The sequence below is a fragment of the Crocuta crocuta genome, unplaced genomic scaffold (assembly GCF_008692635.1).
Source record: "Crocuta crocuta isolate KB4526 unplaced genomic scaffold, BGI_CrCroc_1.0 scaffold110, whole genome shotgun sequence".
In the NCBI taxonomy this organism is placed as follows: domain Eukaryota; kingdom Metazoa; phylum Chordata; class Mammalia; order Carnivora; family Hyaenidae; genus Crocuta; species Crocuta crocuta.
In genome coordinates this window covers 38,367-54,936 of record NW_027527386.1, presented here as the reverse complement: position 1 = coordinate 54,936, position 16,570 = coordinate 38,367, and the positions used below count along the sequence as shown (strand labels likewise).

The 16,570-nt window shown below is 42.7% G+C and overlaps 1 protein-coding gene across 4 annotated transcripts in view; it reads left to right on the top strand.

The window, feature by feature from the left end:
- LOC144241178 (adhesion G protein-coupled receptor E1-like) overlaps positions 1-16,570 on the top strand; it is a 48,267-nt gene extending 31,697 nt beyond the window's left edge. For all 4 annotated transcript variants that reach the window (XM_077775859.1, XM_077775785.1, XM_077775698.1 and 1 more), the window contains 7 exons: positions 1,401-1,595; positions 2,108-2,343; positions 3,447-3,513; positions 5,009-5,100; positions 13,690-13,858; positions 13,964-14,068; positions 16,218-16,570. In XM_077775859.1, coding sequence (XP_077631985.1) covers positions 1,401-1,595; positions 2,108-2,343; positions 3,447-3,513; positions 5,009-5,100; positions 13,690-13,858; positions 13,964-14,068; positions 16,218-16,223 — 870 coding nt within the window. In that variant the 3' untranslated portion in view covers positions 16,224-16,570. The remainder of the gene's footprint in view (positions 1-1,400; positions 1,596-2,107; positions 2,344-3,446; positions 3,514-5,008; positions 5,101-13,689; positions 13,859-13,963; positions 14,069-16,217) is intronic.

Below are 16,570 nucleotides of genomic sequence, written 5' to 3'. Positions count from 1 at the left end.
TCCAAATCCGAGGGGAAAATATTGTGAATGAACATCCATTGTGTGTCTCCCATGGCCTTGGGTGTTGTGGGGCACAGTCATGGGGGACAGACAGGGTGTGCCTCTGCCCTTGGAGAATTCATAGTTTGGCTGCAAAGTCATGAAACTCCCATATACAAGGAGAAATGACCCCTGAATGAGTTAATAATGACAGATCCCATTCGTAGAGCATGATAGCCTGTGTTGGACCCTTTATTTTAAGGTAAATGTTTTCAGGCCATTTTACAGGATGGGGGCTGAGGCTCCATAGCCCGCTTACTCAGAAAACTAAATGGGTGCAGATGAGACCTGAACCCAGGACAGACTGTCTCCAGAGGTCTCTTTCCACAAAACTAAGCAAATGGGGTGAGAAGTGGTGCAATAGGGATCCAGAAGTGTGTCAGTGAGAGCTAGTGATGGGGCGGGGCAGGGTGGGTGAAGCGAGCCTTGGTGAGTGGAGTAGACTCAGTGGAGGGCAGGTAGTGTGTTCCCTGCACAGCTGTGAGCACTTGAAGTCTTTCCATTTAGTATCATTTAGTATATTCATTAGGATCCTTTTTTAACAGATGAGAAAACCGAGGCACAGAGCAGTTAAGTCTCTTTCCCAGGCTCATACAACTAGGAACTGGCAGAACGATAGTCCGTTCTCTTCGCCACCACGTAACAGAATCATAGGGAGTAGCTTGTGAGATGGTGCCTTGGCACATCTTCCCAGAAGGACCTGGAAACTTTTATATCAGTTATGATTGACAGCATAGGTGAAGGGCTCAGTGTGCCATATCTGCTCCCAGAAATCGGGGCATCCCTGAACGTCACTGTGGCAGTGCCAGTTCAGTGCAGGAAACAATGATCGCTCTACGAATTTCAGGCAAGGGACAGGATGGTCACAAAATTATGGGGAGGGATGGAGGAGGTTGGAATCAGAGGTTGCCACCTGGGGTCTGGCTTCGAGATCACCCCTTGCAGCTGTAAACCAGAGGTCACAAAATGCTGCTGTCAACAGAAGAGGGGACAGCTAGAGCACGGAGCCCAGCCATCGCTTGCTCGTCCACAGAAGGCTGGTGGCTCCCTCTTTTCTGCCTTCTAAAAACCTCATGCATACATCTCCCTGGGAAACCTGAAGGACACCGTACCCCCAGGCGATTCTGGGAAATGTAGTTTGTAGACACCCTGCCCTAATATGGCATGGGTGAGGCACAGGACCAGATGGGAATGGGTGTTGATGGAGGGCAAAGGATGGCGATGGACAGCACCTCCTTCACTCTGAGTGTCAAAGGAGAAAAGGTCCTCGAACCCTTTCAGGAGTCTGGATAATTCTTTTTCTTTTTTCTGCCTGGAGGGATGTTGACCCCTCTCTGAATGATGTATCTGTTTCCTGACAGACGGAGTTCTCCCTGTACATCATTAGCCACGTGGGCTTGATCATCTCCCTGGTGTGTCTCGTCTTGGCCATCGCCACCTTCCTCCTGTGTCGTGCCATTCGCAACCAGAACACCTACCTCCACCTGCACCTCTGTGTGTGCCTCTTCTTGGCCAAGGCGCTCTTCCTCGTCGGTATAGACAAGACTGACAACCAGGTCTCACATCCCTCAGGCTGTGTCCTCGCCCAGCCCCATCATCTCCACATCTGCCCCTGCTCATCCTACCCAATAATCTCTACGCTAGTTCTCACATCAGTACCTTTGCACGTGCTATACCCCCTTTTGATGATACTTGTTCCCCAATTCTTTACCTGGTTTACGCACTCTTGTGATAGGTGTCATTTTGAAATTGTTTCCCTGGTCGTGTTATATACTGTGGTGGTCTCTCCTTTTACTGTTAAAACCACTGGTTCTTGCCTTGGATGATTCTTTCTCTAGGGGACACTCAGTAATATCTAGAGACTTGATCGATGGTAATCCCTGGGAGAGGGCGCTACTGACCTCCAGTGGAGACTAGGGATGCTTCCAAACACCATACATTCCACTGGATCCCCTACCAAAGGGATGGATAAGGGGAAATTCCAATCAAAGGAGCAGCCCCACTGTGTCTGAGAACCTGCCCCTTGGAGGCGCCAGGGGTCTCGAGTGTGCACACTTCTCTTCTCCAGATGGGCTGTGCCGTCATTGCAGGCTTCCTGCACTACCTTTTCCTGGCTTGCTTCTTCTGGATGCTGGTGGAGGCTGTGATGCTCTTCCTAATGGTCAGGAACCTGAAGATGATGAATTACTTCAGCTCTCACAACATCAAGATGTGGTACATCTGTGCCTTTGGCTACGGGCTCCCAGGGCTGGTGGTGGCCATCTCTGCCGTCGTGCAACCACAGGGCTATGGGATGCATAATCGGTAAGCGCGACCCCTCTGTCTCCCTGAACACCCTGCTGTCAAGGTCCATGATGATAATTATGTGAACAAGAAGAAGAGCAATAACAGTAGTGGTAATTGTGTCAATCATTTCTTGAGCCCTTTATGGCTTGTGGGTCTCAGGGCTGCCATGGTCTGTTGCACCTCTTGTACACTGCACTTATCCAGGAGCCACTGTTTGACCTATAGAATAGGTGAATGGTGGCGGTGTAACCAATGAAAGAAACTTGGTTGTGCAGCTTTGAAATCTGGATTCTGAAACCAACCTGCCTGGGTTTGAATCCTTGCTCCATGACCTTCTGGCTGGGCCTTGGGCAAGTTACTTAACCTCTGTAGGCTTCCACTTCCTCACCCATACAATAGAGGCAAACAGCAATGCCGACATCCTAGTGTTGTGAGGGTTAAATGAGTTATTATCTGCAAAACATTCAGAATGGTGTCTGTCACAGGGTAAAGCGCTAGACGTGCCATCATCATCATCATCATTATCATCATCATCATCACCATTGTCTGTTTTAGAGCAAGGTCTGTTTATCACACGGGTCTGTGCGAGATGATTTAGGGTAGTATGCTGGTAAGTATCATTTAAGATTCTCATACAGCTCAGAGTCTGGAAGGGGAATATGGACAGTTTTCAAGGAAACACCACAATAATTTATGACACCAGTAGATGCTATTTAAAAAAAAATAATGAAAGCAGCATGGTCTGCTAGAGAAAAACCAGGGGTAGGGAGGGTCCCAAGTGGCTTTTCAGATGAGGTGGCATTCGAGCTGAGATTTGAATGACCAGGTGTGCCAGTAGAGATGTCTGAGCAGAGAGGAAGAGATGGCAAAGGTTACATATTGAGGGCAAGCTCTGCGCAGGGCATCAAGTGATCACTTCAGGAACATTCACCCAGGAAGAAGGTCTGAAAGCAGACTCGCTGTGGTCCAAAGAAAACTGAAGTGTCACCCGACCCGTCATGAGACTTTTCATCTCAGGATCGGCTTCCTGTAATATCCTCCATTAGTGCATTTTGGGGGAGAGAGGGAGTGACTGTAGGGTCAGGAGTTAAACAGGCGCTGACTCCTGTTTGTCTTCGTAGCTGCTGGCTGAACCCAAGCACAGGATTCATCTGGAGTTTCCTGGGGCCGGTCTGCGTCATCATCACGGTAAAGCAAGTTGCTTGGTGCAGTGTGCCCGGCTGAGGTCAAACGTCCTCCCCTCTGATCCCTGGTTCTTGAGATTTCAAATTTAGAGTGCGATTTCTTTCACTTGTGGATTTTTTTTTTTTTGCCCTCTGTCAACATGCAAATCGCCTGGAGGGGAGCTCAATCTGATCTGTCTTTTATGTTTCAGTAGGAATAGGTCTGTTGATGTCTTCTGAGGGTAGATGTTGAATGAGAGAGAACGAAGAAAGAAATGAAGAGGAATTAGTGGTGTTGGGGTAGAAGAAAACAGTGGGATGGAAGAAAGGGAAGCCTAGAGATTTTTTTCAGCTTTATTGAGGTATAACTGACAAATAAGAATTGTGTATCACAGACATAGTGTCCACTGTATCGCTAATTGGGTGGCTTAGAACAACAGAATTTAGCATCCTCCAGGAAGCCTTCCATGAACTTTACCATTCCCAGTTTTAGAGGCTGCAAGTGTAAAATTGAGGGGTGGACAGGGCCATGTCCCCTCTGAAGCCCAAATGAAGGATCTGTTCCAGTTTTATTTATTTTGTTTTTAGCAGGCAGGGGGATAGTGGCAGAAAGTGGTGGAGAGGGAGAGAGAGGGGAGGGGGAGAAAGAGAGAGAGATGGAGATAGGAAGGGACAGAATCCTACACAGGCTCCACACTCGGCAGAGCCTGATGTGGGGCTTGATCCTGTGACCCTGGGATCATGACCTGAGCATAAATTAATAGTCAGTCGCTCAACCAACCAAGCCTCCATGTGCCCCTCCATTCCAGTCTTCTAACTTCCGGAGTCCCTTGGCTTATACATGTTTGCTTTCTCTGTGCATGTCTGCTTCTGTGTCCAAATTTCCATTTTGTAAGGTCATGTGGAATTAGGATCTGCCCTAATGAGCTCATTTCAATTTGATCACCTCTGGTAAAGACCCTGGCTACAAATAAGATCACATTCTGAGGCCCTGGGGATTCAACAGTTCAACCCCAACAAGGGATCAATCTTGAGTCTAACTTCCCACATGCATCCATGTGGGGTGGAAATCAATGGCGATCCCCCAAATGAGAACAAGTAAAACTATTTATTGCTATAGGAAGGGAGTCGGGCACCATGACTTGCACTTAGTAGAGACTCAGAAGCAGGGAGAGGCGTCAGAAGGTTTTTAGGGGAAAAGGGAAGGCTTCCGGTGTGCCTGCTTGGAGGCTGTAGGCACTGGGACTCTAGATGCAGGCTAACTCAAAACAGGGCACCCAATGTGAATGCTTAGGGGAGCGTGTCAGCTTTTTCTGTTGGGTTCTAACTTGGAAATGAGGGAAGAAATCAGGGAGGCTGTCAGCCAACAGTCAACAGCTTGGTGTTAAGTGTTGATTGCTGTAAGGCTTATTATCGGGCTTCCTGGAATGGGTACCGCACACTATGGGTTTTTGACAGGTGGTGTGGCCATTGCCCATTTGTCTGCCCGATATCTCAGTCCTCTCTGCTTGATTTTGTAGATCAATTTCATCCTTCTGACTTGCACGTTGTGTATCCTGAGGCAGAAGCTTTCCAGCGTCAATGCGGAAATCTCAACACTCAAAGGCACCAGGTGCAGTCTCTCCTTCCCTTTCTCTCTACCAGTCTCCTTCATCCTTCCCACACACATTCCCTGAGCACCTCTTTGTGTGCTTGGTCCGGTGCCCAGGACAGAACAGCGCACTGTCTAGATCTGTGGGCTCAAGCACCAGCTCTTTCACTTATAAGCCGTGTGACCTTAGTCAAGTTACACAACCTGTATGAATCTGTTTCCTCATCTGTATACTGGGGGTATTAACATTGACCACTTGATGTGGCTTATGAAGCATTACTACAGTTACTAGGAAGGATGAATATTTCATATATTGAAACCGTTAATACACCATCTAATATCTACTGTGCACAGTTATATGTGCATATTTACAAAAACAGAAGCCTACCATCTACCTAATTTTTAGAGCCATTTTTCACTTACTTATGTCATGAATATTTTTTCAATTTAACTAGAAATTCTTTGACAATATATTTTGTATGCTTTGTAAAACATTTCAATGTAATAACACAACACAACTTATTTAAATCATGACTTATTCGTGGACATCCAAGTTGTTTCTGTTTTGGTGTGGTAGTGGGAGGACTATTATAAGCAATGTGGTCTTGAATACCCTTATAGATACATCTTTCTCCACATCTGCAATTATTTGAGCATAATAGTAGGCATGAAATGGCCTGAACTAAAGGGCAGGTTATATTGTCATGCTTTTAGTATAATTGCAAACTGTTTTCCAGAAAATTTGTTTCCATTTGCAGAAGTGCGTGTTTACATGCAGCTTTGCCAACACTGGGGTTTATCATTTTCTTTGTGATGTTCTGCTGATTGAATAGGTGAAATATGCAATCTTATTATCTTAGTTTTGTATATATTATTTTATCAAACAGATGTGGTACTTTTTCATATTCTTATAGGCGGTTTGTGTCTTTAACTTCCTCACTCAACTGATCTTCATTTTAAGAACCTACCAAAGTCAGGGGTGCCTGGGTGGCTCAGGCAGTTACATGTCCAAGTTCAGCCTGGGTCATGATTTCATGGTTTGTGCGTTTAAGCCCCACATTTGGCTCTTAACTCTCAGTGCAGAGCCTCCTTCGGATCCTCTGTCCCCCCTCTGTCTGTCCTTCTACACCTTGCATGCACTCNGGGCAGACCTTATCTAGGTTTTATTCTCAGGAACCATATGATGTCCTCTGCTTGTTTTCTTCTCAGTGTCCAGTCCCTCATCATCTTAAATTCTAAATATTTTTAAATTTTATATTTTAAAATCTTTAAAAATTTATACAGAAAGTTTAAGACAAAGTTAATACACTCAATGGGAAGAAAAATTAATCAGTACAAAAGCGAACACATGGGAAATAATTCCCCCTTTCTTCTCAAATTTTTCCCATCCTAAGTAGCCATTATCATTTGAATTGAGATTCCTTCTAGAATATTCTACACTTACACATTCACCTTTGGATTACATAAATGATAGGGTACTATACATACCATTCTGAACTTTGTGGGGTTTTCTCTATATAATATGTAGCTAACTTCATATCAATACTCGTGTTAAAAACAACTAACAAAAATGTTTTTGTGCCATATGCTGCTGTAAGCACCCTTAGACACTTGTCATCTCATTTAATCTGTAGAACAATTATTACCACACCATAGGTATTGTAGTATTATTTCTAGAGCAACTTGACAAACTGAGGCACAGTTTCCACAGGTCTTCAGAGCCTGTACCCTTACCCCCTATAATACGTTGTCACTCTCATCTCATTAAAAAAAAAATTATTTTGGGGAAGGAGGCAAGATGGTGGAGAAATAGGGAGTCCCGTACATTTCACTTGCCTCCATCTCTCAAACGGAGAAGGCCTGAAGCCTTTGGAACCCTTACAGAATCCAGGAGTTTGGGAGGAAAAGGAGACAGAGTCCACTAAGAAAACCCTATAGGGCTACCTCAAGAAACAAGCCAAAGTACACATGGTGGAGAGTCTCAAATACCATTATGAGTAGGGAAATAAAATAACCAAAGTCTCAACAAGACAGACCAAGAGACACCATTCAAAGAAGACTTCCTGAAAGGACAGGCCCTGGACACTCAAAGAGCCTTCTTTAATACAGCAGTACTGGGGCGCCTGGGTGGCTTAGTCGGTTAAGCGTCTGACTTTCGCTTAGGTCATGATCTCGTGGTTCGTGGGTTCGAGCCCCGCGTCGGGCTCTGTGCTGCCTGCCAGCTCAGAGCCTGGAGCCTATTTCAGTCTGTGACTCCCTCTCACTCTGACCCTCCCCTGCTCACGCTGTCTCTCTCTCTCTCCCTCCTAGAAATAAATAAAACATTAAAAAAAATTAAAAAAAAAACAGCAGTACTCACAGGTGCAGAGTGCATAACAAGCTTTTAAAACTAATAAGAGACAGAAAGCTAATCAAAATGATGAAACGGAAGAACTCTCCTCTAAAGAAATTCCAGGAAGAAATGACAGCTGAAGAACTACTCAAAACAGATATAAGCAACATAACTGAACAAGAATTTAGAACAATAGTCATAAAATTAATTGCTGGGCTTGAAAAATGCATGGAGGACATCAGAGAAACTATTGCTACAAAGACTATGGAGCTTAAAAATAGTTGTTATGAATTTAAAAAATGCTATAAATAAGATGCATAATAAAATGGAAGCATCCAATGCACAGATGAAGAGGCAGAGAGAAGAATATGTGAATTGGAAGACACAATTATAGAAAAAGAGGAAGCCAAGAAAAAGAGAGCTAAACTGATCCAGGAACACGAAAAGAGAGTTCGAGAGCTGAGTGATGCAATCAAACAAAACAATATCCATATCATAGGAATTCCAGAAGAGGAAGAGAGAGGGAAAGGTGCTGAAGGAGTCCTTGAACAAATTATAGCAGAGAACTTCATCAGTCTGGGGAAGGAAACAGACATTGAAATCTAACAGGCATAGAGAGCTCCCTTCAGACATAACTTGAATCGATCTTCTGCACTACATATCATAGTGAAACTGACAAAATATAAGGACAAAGAGAATTTTGAAAGCAGGTAGGGTAAAAGGAGCTTCATATACAAAGGGAAACCTATCAGAGTGGTTACAGACTTAGCTACTGAAACTTGGCAGGCCAGAAAGGAATGGCAGGAAATCTTCAATGTGATGAACAGAAAAAATATGCAGCCATGAATCCTCTATCCAGTAAGCCTGTCATTCAGAATAGAAGGAGAGGTAAGTCTTCCCAAATAAACAAAAATCGAAAGAATTCGTTGCCACTAAACCAGCCCTACAAGAGTCCTGAGGAGGACTCTATGAGGGAAATGTTGCAAGGAATGCAAGGTACCAGAGACACCACCACAAGCTTGAATCCTACAAAGAACACAATGGCTCTAAACCCATATTTTCCAATAATAACACTGAATGTAAACGGACTAAATGCTCCAATCAAAAGACATAGGGTAGCAGAATGGGCATAAAAACAAAATCCAGCTATTTGCTGTCTACAAGAAACTCATTTTATATCTGAGGATACCTTCAGACTGAAAGAAAGGGGATGGAAAAATATCTATCATGCTACTGGAAGTCAAAAGAAAGCTGGAGTAGCCATACTTATATCAGACAAACTGAACATTAAAGTAAAGGCAGTAACAAGGGATGAAGAAGGGCATTATATAATAATTACAGGGTCTATCCATCAGGAAGAGATAACAATTATAAATGTCTATGCACTGAATACAGAAGCACCCAAATACATAAAACAATCACAAATAGAAACAATCTTATGGATAAAAATGTGCTAATAGCAGGGGACTTTAATATTCCACTTACAGCAATGGATAGATCAACTAGAAAGGAAATCACCAAAGAAACAATGGACTTGAATGACACATTGGACCTAATGAAGACTGCAGATATATTTAGACCTGTATATCCTGAGGCCATGGAATTCACTTTTTTCTCAAGTGCACATGGCACATTCTCCCAGATAGATCACATACTGGGACATAAAGCAGCCCTCAATAAATATTAAAGAAATTATCATACCATGCACACTTTCAGATCAGAATGCTATGAGACTTGAAATCAATCACAGGAAGTCTAGAAAACCTCCAGAAACATGGAGGTTAAAGAACACCCTACTAAAGAACGACTGGGCCAACCAGACAATTAGAGAAAAAATTAAAAAATAGATGGAAACAGACGAAGATTAAAATACAACAATTCAAACTCTATGAGATGTGGCAAAGTCAGTCCTAAGAGAAAAGTACATTGCACTCCAGGCCTATTTAAAGAAATTGGGAAAAGTGCAGGTACAAAATCTAACAGTGCACCTAAAGGAACTAGAAGGATAACAACAAGAGCACCCCAAACCCAGTAGGAAAAGAGAAATAATGAAAATCAGCACAGAAATAAACAACATAGAATCCAAAACAGTTGAACAGATCAATGAACCCAAGAGTTGGTTTTTGGAAAAAAAAAAAAATTGACAAACCTGTAGCCAGGCTTCTCAAAAAGAAAAGAGAGAGCACTCAAATAGACAAAATCTTGAATATTATTGGACTCATTACAACCAACCCCTCAGAAATACAAGCAATTATCAGGGAATACTATGAAAAAATATATGCCAATAAACTAGACAACCTAGAAGAAATGGAAAAATTCCTAAATACACACTCACTACCAAAATTCACACAGTAAGAGATAAAATATCTGAACCGACCCATAACTAGTGAAGAAATTGAATCAATTATCAAAAATCTCCCAACAAATAAGAGCCCTGGGCCAGATGGTGTCCTTGGGAATTCTACTAGACATTTAAAACAGAGAACAAACTGAGGACTGATGGGTGTGGGGGGAAGGGGGGGGGACATGGTTATGGAAAAGGACACTTGTGGGGATGGCAACTGGGTGTTATATGGAAACCAACTTGACAATAAGCTATTTGTAAAAAAATAATAATAAAATAAAACAGAATTAATACCCATTCTTCTCAGTCTATTCCAAAAAATAGAAAATGAGGGAAAACTTCTAGACTCATTGTATGAGACAGCATCACTTTGATTCCCAAGTCACAGAGACCCAGCAAAAAAAGAGAACTACAGGCTAATATCCTTGATGAATACAGATGCAAAAATCCTCAACAAGATACTTGCAAATTGAATTCAAAAGCACATAAAAAGAATTATCCACCATCATCAAGTGAGATTCATTCCCGGGTTACAGGGCTAGTTCAATATTCGCAAATCAATCAATGTGATACATCACATTAACCAAAGAATAGGAAAAAAACATATCCTGTCGATAGATGAAGAAAAATCTTTTGACAAAATACAGCATCCCTTCTTAATAAAGACCCTCGAGAAAATCGGGATACAAGGAACTTTTATAGATCANATAGATGAAGAAAAATCTTTTGACAAAATACAGCATCCCTTCTTAATAAAGACCCTCGAGAAAATCGGGATACAAGGAACTTACTTATAGATCATAAAAGCCATCTATGAGAAGCCCTCAGCTAACATCATCCTCAATGGGGAAAAACTGAGAGCTTTCTCCCTGAGGTCAGGAACACGACAGGGATGTCCACTCTCACCACTGTTGTTTAACATAGTGCTGGAAGTCCTAGCGTCAGCCATCAGACAACAAAAGGAAATAAAATGCATCAGAATTGGCAGAGAAGAAGCCAAACGTTCACTTTTCGCAGACGAATGATACTCTACATAGAAAACCTGACAAACTACCTCAGGTAGAAGCCTACTAGAACTGATCCATGAATTCAGCAAAGTTGCAGGGTACAAAATCAACATACAGAAATTGGTTGCATTTTTATACACTGGTAATGAAGCAACAGAAAGAGAAATAAAAAAACTGATCCCATTCACAATTGCAGAAACAAAGCATAAAATACCTAGGAATAAACCTAACCAAAGATGCAAGAGATCTGTATAATGAAAACTATAGAAAACCTATAAAGGAAACTGAAGAAGACACAAAGAAATGGAAAAACATTCCATGCTAATGGACTGGAAGAATAAATATTGTTAAATTGTCATTACTACCCAAAGCAATCTACACATTCAATGCAATCCCAATCAAAATTGCACCAGCATTCTTCTCAAAACTAGAACAAACTATCCTATAATTTGTATGGAACCACAAAAGACTCTGAATACCCAAAGTAATATTGAAGAAGAAAACCAAAACGGGAAGCATCACCATCCCAGACTTTAGCCTCTACCACAAAGCTGTAGTCATCAAGACACTATGGTATTGGCACAAAAACAGACACATAGACCAAAGGAAAAGAATAGAGAACTCATAATTGGACCCACAAATGTATGACCAACTAATCGTTGACGAAGTGGGAAAGAGTATCCAGTGGAAAAAAGATAGCCTCTTTAACAGATGGTGCTGGGTGAACTGGACAGCAACATTCAGAAGAATGAAACTAGATCATTTTCTCACACCTACACAAAAATAAACTCAAAATGGATAAAGGGCCTGAACATGAGACAGGAAACCATCAAAACCCTAGAGGAGAAAGCAGGAAACAACCTCCTTGTCCTCAACTGCAGCAGTTTCTTACTTGACACATCCCCAAAGGCAAGGGAATCAAGAGCAAAAATGAACTATTGGGACCTCATCAAGATAAAAAGCTTCTGCACAGCAAGGGAAGCAATCAATAAAACTAATAGACAACCGATGGAATGGGAAAAGATAGTTGCAAATGACATATCAGATAAAGGGCTAGTATCCAAAATCTATAAGGAACTCACCAAACTCCACATCCGAAAAACAAATGATTGTGTGAAGAAATGGGCAGAAGACATGAACAGATATTTCTCCAAAGAGGACATCCAGATGGCTAACAGACACATGAAATGATGCTCAGCGTCCCTCGTCATCAAGGAAAAACAAATCAAAACCACACTGAGATACCACCTCATGCCGATCAGAGTGGCTAAAATGAACAAATCAGGAGACTCTAGATGCTGGCAAGGATGTGGAGAAACGGGTACCCTCCTACACTGTTGGGAATGTAAACTGGTGCAGCCCCTCTGGAAAACAGTGTGGAGATTCTCAAAAAATTAATAGAACTCCCCTATGACCCAGCAGTAGCACAGCTAGGGATTGACCCAAGGGATACAGGAGCGCTGATGCATAGGGGCACATGTACCTCACTGTTCATAGCAGCACTCTGAAGAATAGCCAAAACATGGAAAGAACCTAAGTGTCCATCAACTGATGAATGGATCAAGAAGATGTGGTGTATCTATACGATGGACTACTACATGCAATGAGAAAGAATGAAATCTGGCCATGTGTAGCAACATAGATGGAACTTGAGGGTGTTATGCTGAACGAAATGTCAGGCAGAGAAGGACAAATATCATATGTTTGCACGTATAGGAGGATTCGGAGGAACTTAACGGAGGACCATGGGGGAGAAGAAGGGGGTAATAGGGGAGGAGAGGGAGGGAGGCAAACCGTGAGAGACTCTTGAATGCTGAGTACAAACATATAGCTGATGGGGCTGGTGGATAGGGGAAAGGGGATGATGGGCATGGAGGAGGGTACCTGTGGGGATGAGCACTGGGGTTATATGGAAACCAACTTGACAATAAACTATTAAGAAAAATAAGAAACATGATTTTATCATTTTTTTTAAGTCTCCATAGAATGCCTAGTCTGGATATTTCCTAGGAAAGTAATCATATGCTCTGAGTCCTTCTATGTCTGGCTTCTTTTTTTTTTTAATGTTTTTGTTTTTGTTTTTGTTTTTTTGAGAGAGAGACAGAGCATGAACAGAGAAGGTGCAGAGAGAAAGGAGACACAGAATCTGACACAGACTCCAGGTCGGAACTGTCACAACAGAGCCTGACATGGGGCTCCAACTCAAACCCTGAGATCATGTCCTGAAACGAAGCTTAACCACCTGAGCCACCCAGCCGCCCCTCTGTCTAGCTTCTTTCACTGAGCAGGTCTTCAAGGTTCATCCACATTTTGTAGCAGCTGTCGGCATTTCATTCCTTCTTATGGGAGAATAATAGTCACTGTGTGGACAGACCGTGTTTCATTTATCCATTCATCAACAGACGAACGTTTGGGTTGCTTCAGTTGGGGGAGGAGTGGGTGGGGAATGAATCCTGATAGGTATGGGGTTTCTTTCCAGGGTGATAAAAATGTCTTAGAACCGGGTGGTGACGGTGTTTGCACAGCATTGTGAATGTGCCAAATGCCCCTGAATCACATGCTTTAAAGGTTGAAAATCGTGAATTTTATGTCATGTGAGTTTTTCTTCAAGAAACATGTCATGGTATCTCTTACTCACGGTGTCACCGTTCCCTAGTTCTTGGACCTGCAGGCCCTCCAAGCACGCGATCACTCTAAACACTCTCGCATTATATATGTGTGTCCACACGTCTTTGTGCTACGTGCATCTGTAGGCCAACTGCCTTCTCAAAGCCAGTAGGATTCGATTTCTCTGCCTCTGGGCTTGGAGACTCTACCCCACATTTATTCCCACCTCTCAGGTGGCAGGTGACATGGTGGGAGCGGTGGGTCCCTGAGGACAGCAGCCCCTTCCAGGAACCTTAATCTCTGCAAACCTTCTCCCCCAGGTTACTGACGTTCAAGGCCTTTGCCCAGTTCTTCATCCTGGGGTGCTCCTGGGTGTTCGGTATTTTCCAGATCGGACCCATGGCCAAGATCATGGCCTATCTGTTCACCATCGTCAACAGCCTGCAGGGGACCTTCATCTTCATCATTCATTATCTGCTCAACCGCCAGGTACAACACTGCTCTTCCTGAGCCCATCCTTCAGGGGACACGCGAGTGTCCGCCCATGTCCCTGATCTGGGAACAACTCATCTTCTCGTGCGTGTCTTCCTCCAGGTGCGGGAAGAATACAGGAAATGCATTACCAGGAAGACCAAACGCAGCTCCGAGTCCCAGACCTCAGGGATGTTACTGTCCTCTGTCCCCTCCACTTCTAAAACGGTGAGAGACGGTGTGTTTTGCGCAGACTTCCATTCAAACGGAACTGCCGCTTAGCAATACCAGCACTGTGCATGGAGAACCAGCTGTGAGCTGTGTGTCCATGTATATTTTTGCACATTTGACAAAGTGTGGTGTTGGGGTTCAAGAGTTGGGGTTCAGGCACCAGGCAGCCTGGGCTTAAATCCCGGCTTTGCCCCATGGTAGCTGTGTGAACTAAAAAAGATAAAATGACTCATACAGATATAACGTGACCGTACATTAAGGATTTTATTCTACTCTATCATCATGAGGGGGTGAAGAAAATGTTAAACTGGCTCAAAAGAGACTTCAAAGAACATACGTACATTTTATATAACATATTATATAATAGGTATCATATAGCTCTCATTTATAGTATTTATTATATATATATGTATTATGTCTGTTCCTTGCATTCTTTTTTGAGCCAGTGATAACATCTGCCAAGTTCCCTTGTTGATAATTTTATATATAATCACATACATATATAGAATTCGACATATAATTAGAAAGTTACATATTATATATTATACAGTTTTATATAAAATTTCATAGTACCATAAAATGAATTCTATAAATGTATAAATTACATGACTTATGCTACACATATATAATTTCAGAAACATTGAAAGGAACATGCAAGGGGTATCTGGGTGGCTCAGTAGGTTAAGCATCCGACTTTGGCTCAAGTCATGATCACATGGTTTGTGGGTTCGAGCCACGCATTGGGCTCTGTGCTGACAGCTAGCTCAGATCCTGGAGCCTGCTTCGGATTCTGTATCTCCTTCTCTCTCTGTCCCTCCCCTACTCACACACACACTCTCTCAGAAATAAATAAAACATTAAAAAAATATTTTTTTAAAGATATGAACGTTCAAAAGCAGGCAAGACTGATTTTTACTCATAATTTTCCATTGCTACTATTGCTATTTAAAACTTACAGAGTTGTAGGGGCACCTCGGTGGTTCAATTGGTTAGGTGTCCCACTTTCGCTAAGGCATGATATCACAGATGGTGAGTTTGAGCCCCATGTTCAGCTCTGTGCTGACAGCTCAGAACCTGGACCCTGCTTCAGATCCTGTGTCTCCCTCTCTCTCTCTGCCCTTGTGCCACTCATGCTCTGTCTCTCTCTGTCTCTCAATAATAAATAAATGTTTAAAAAAATGTTTTAACTTTACAGAGTTGCTGGGGCGGCTGGGTGGCTCAGTCGGTTAAGTGTCCGACTTCAGCTCAGGTCATGATATCAAAGTTCGTGGGTTCGAGTCCCTTGTTGGGCTCTGCTCTGAGAGCTAGCTTGGAGCCTGGAGCCTGCTTTGGACTCTGTATCTCCCTCTCTCTCTGCCTCTCCCCTGTTCATGCTGTCTCTCTCTCTATGTGTCTCAGAAAAAAATAAAACATTTTTAAAAAACTTACAGAGATGTAAAACTGCACTTTACACAATAGCTCTTTTATCCCTCATTACAATTTTTTTCACTGATTTATCCAAGAACAAGTAACTAAGATTCAGTGGCTTAATTAAATAGAAAAAAAATACTAATTTGTTTTTGCAAAAATTGAAACCCAAAGTTAGGTGTTGCTGATATTGGTTATGTTGCTCAGGGGTGTTGGAAAGGATTTAGGTTTTCTCAACTTTTCCATTCCACTATGAGCTTGTTGACCGTTCATCAAATGATTTCCATGGTTGCAAGATGGTTGCCAAAGCTCCAGACATCATGACCACATTGAAAGCAAGAAGAGGGATAGGGAGAAGCCTCAAATTCTCCTTTCAGGCTTCCCTCTTTCAGAGGAAACAAAATCTTTCCCAGAAACCCCTCATTGGGTTTCCCTTCCAGTAATTGGTCAGAACTGTATCACATGACCTTACATAGGTACAAAGGAATTTGACAAAGCAAGTATTTGGCTTTCCTGCTTCTAGAGTGGAAGCTATGAATGGTGAAGAGGTTGAGAATAGCTTTAGAGTTTGCCATTAGTGCCTGTCACCATAGAGGCGATCCTTGTTAATGTTGTAATGTTCATCCTTCTAGTGTTTGTTTCCATCTCTCTGTATTTATAAGACCCAAGTATTTACAACCCCCCGGAATCATATTGTACTAATCCTGCTGTGATTTTAATTCTGATTTCTCTCTCACAGGGATGACGATCTTTCTTACTGCCAGTATCCTATGCAGCAACGTTTGAGGAAAGCCAATGCCTCCAGGAGCCGTCTCTGAAATCTCTTCACAGCTTAATGGGCAGAGGCAGAGTCCTGCCTGTCCCAGAGCCCTCTGGGAACCAAGAATTTCTGTTTCAGATGATCAGTTCTGCTCTTTGAGTTTCCAGAGTTTTGTGGGAATAACAGACCCCAGCGCAATGGCACGGCCAAGATTATTTGGCTACCATTTTGGTTTCTCCTAAGTCCGTTGGCGTATGGCTTCAGGTGTACCTCTCCAACACCCGTCATGTGTCTGACTCAGAGTGGCCCTCAATAAATGATTTGTCATATGA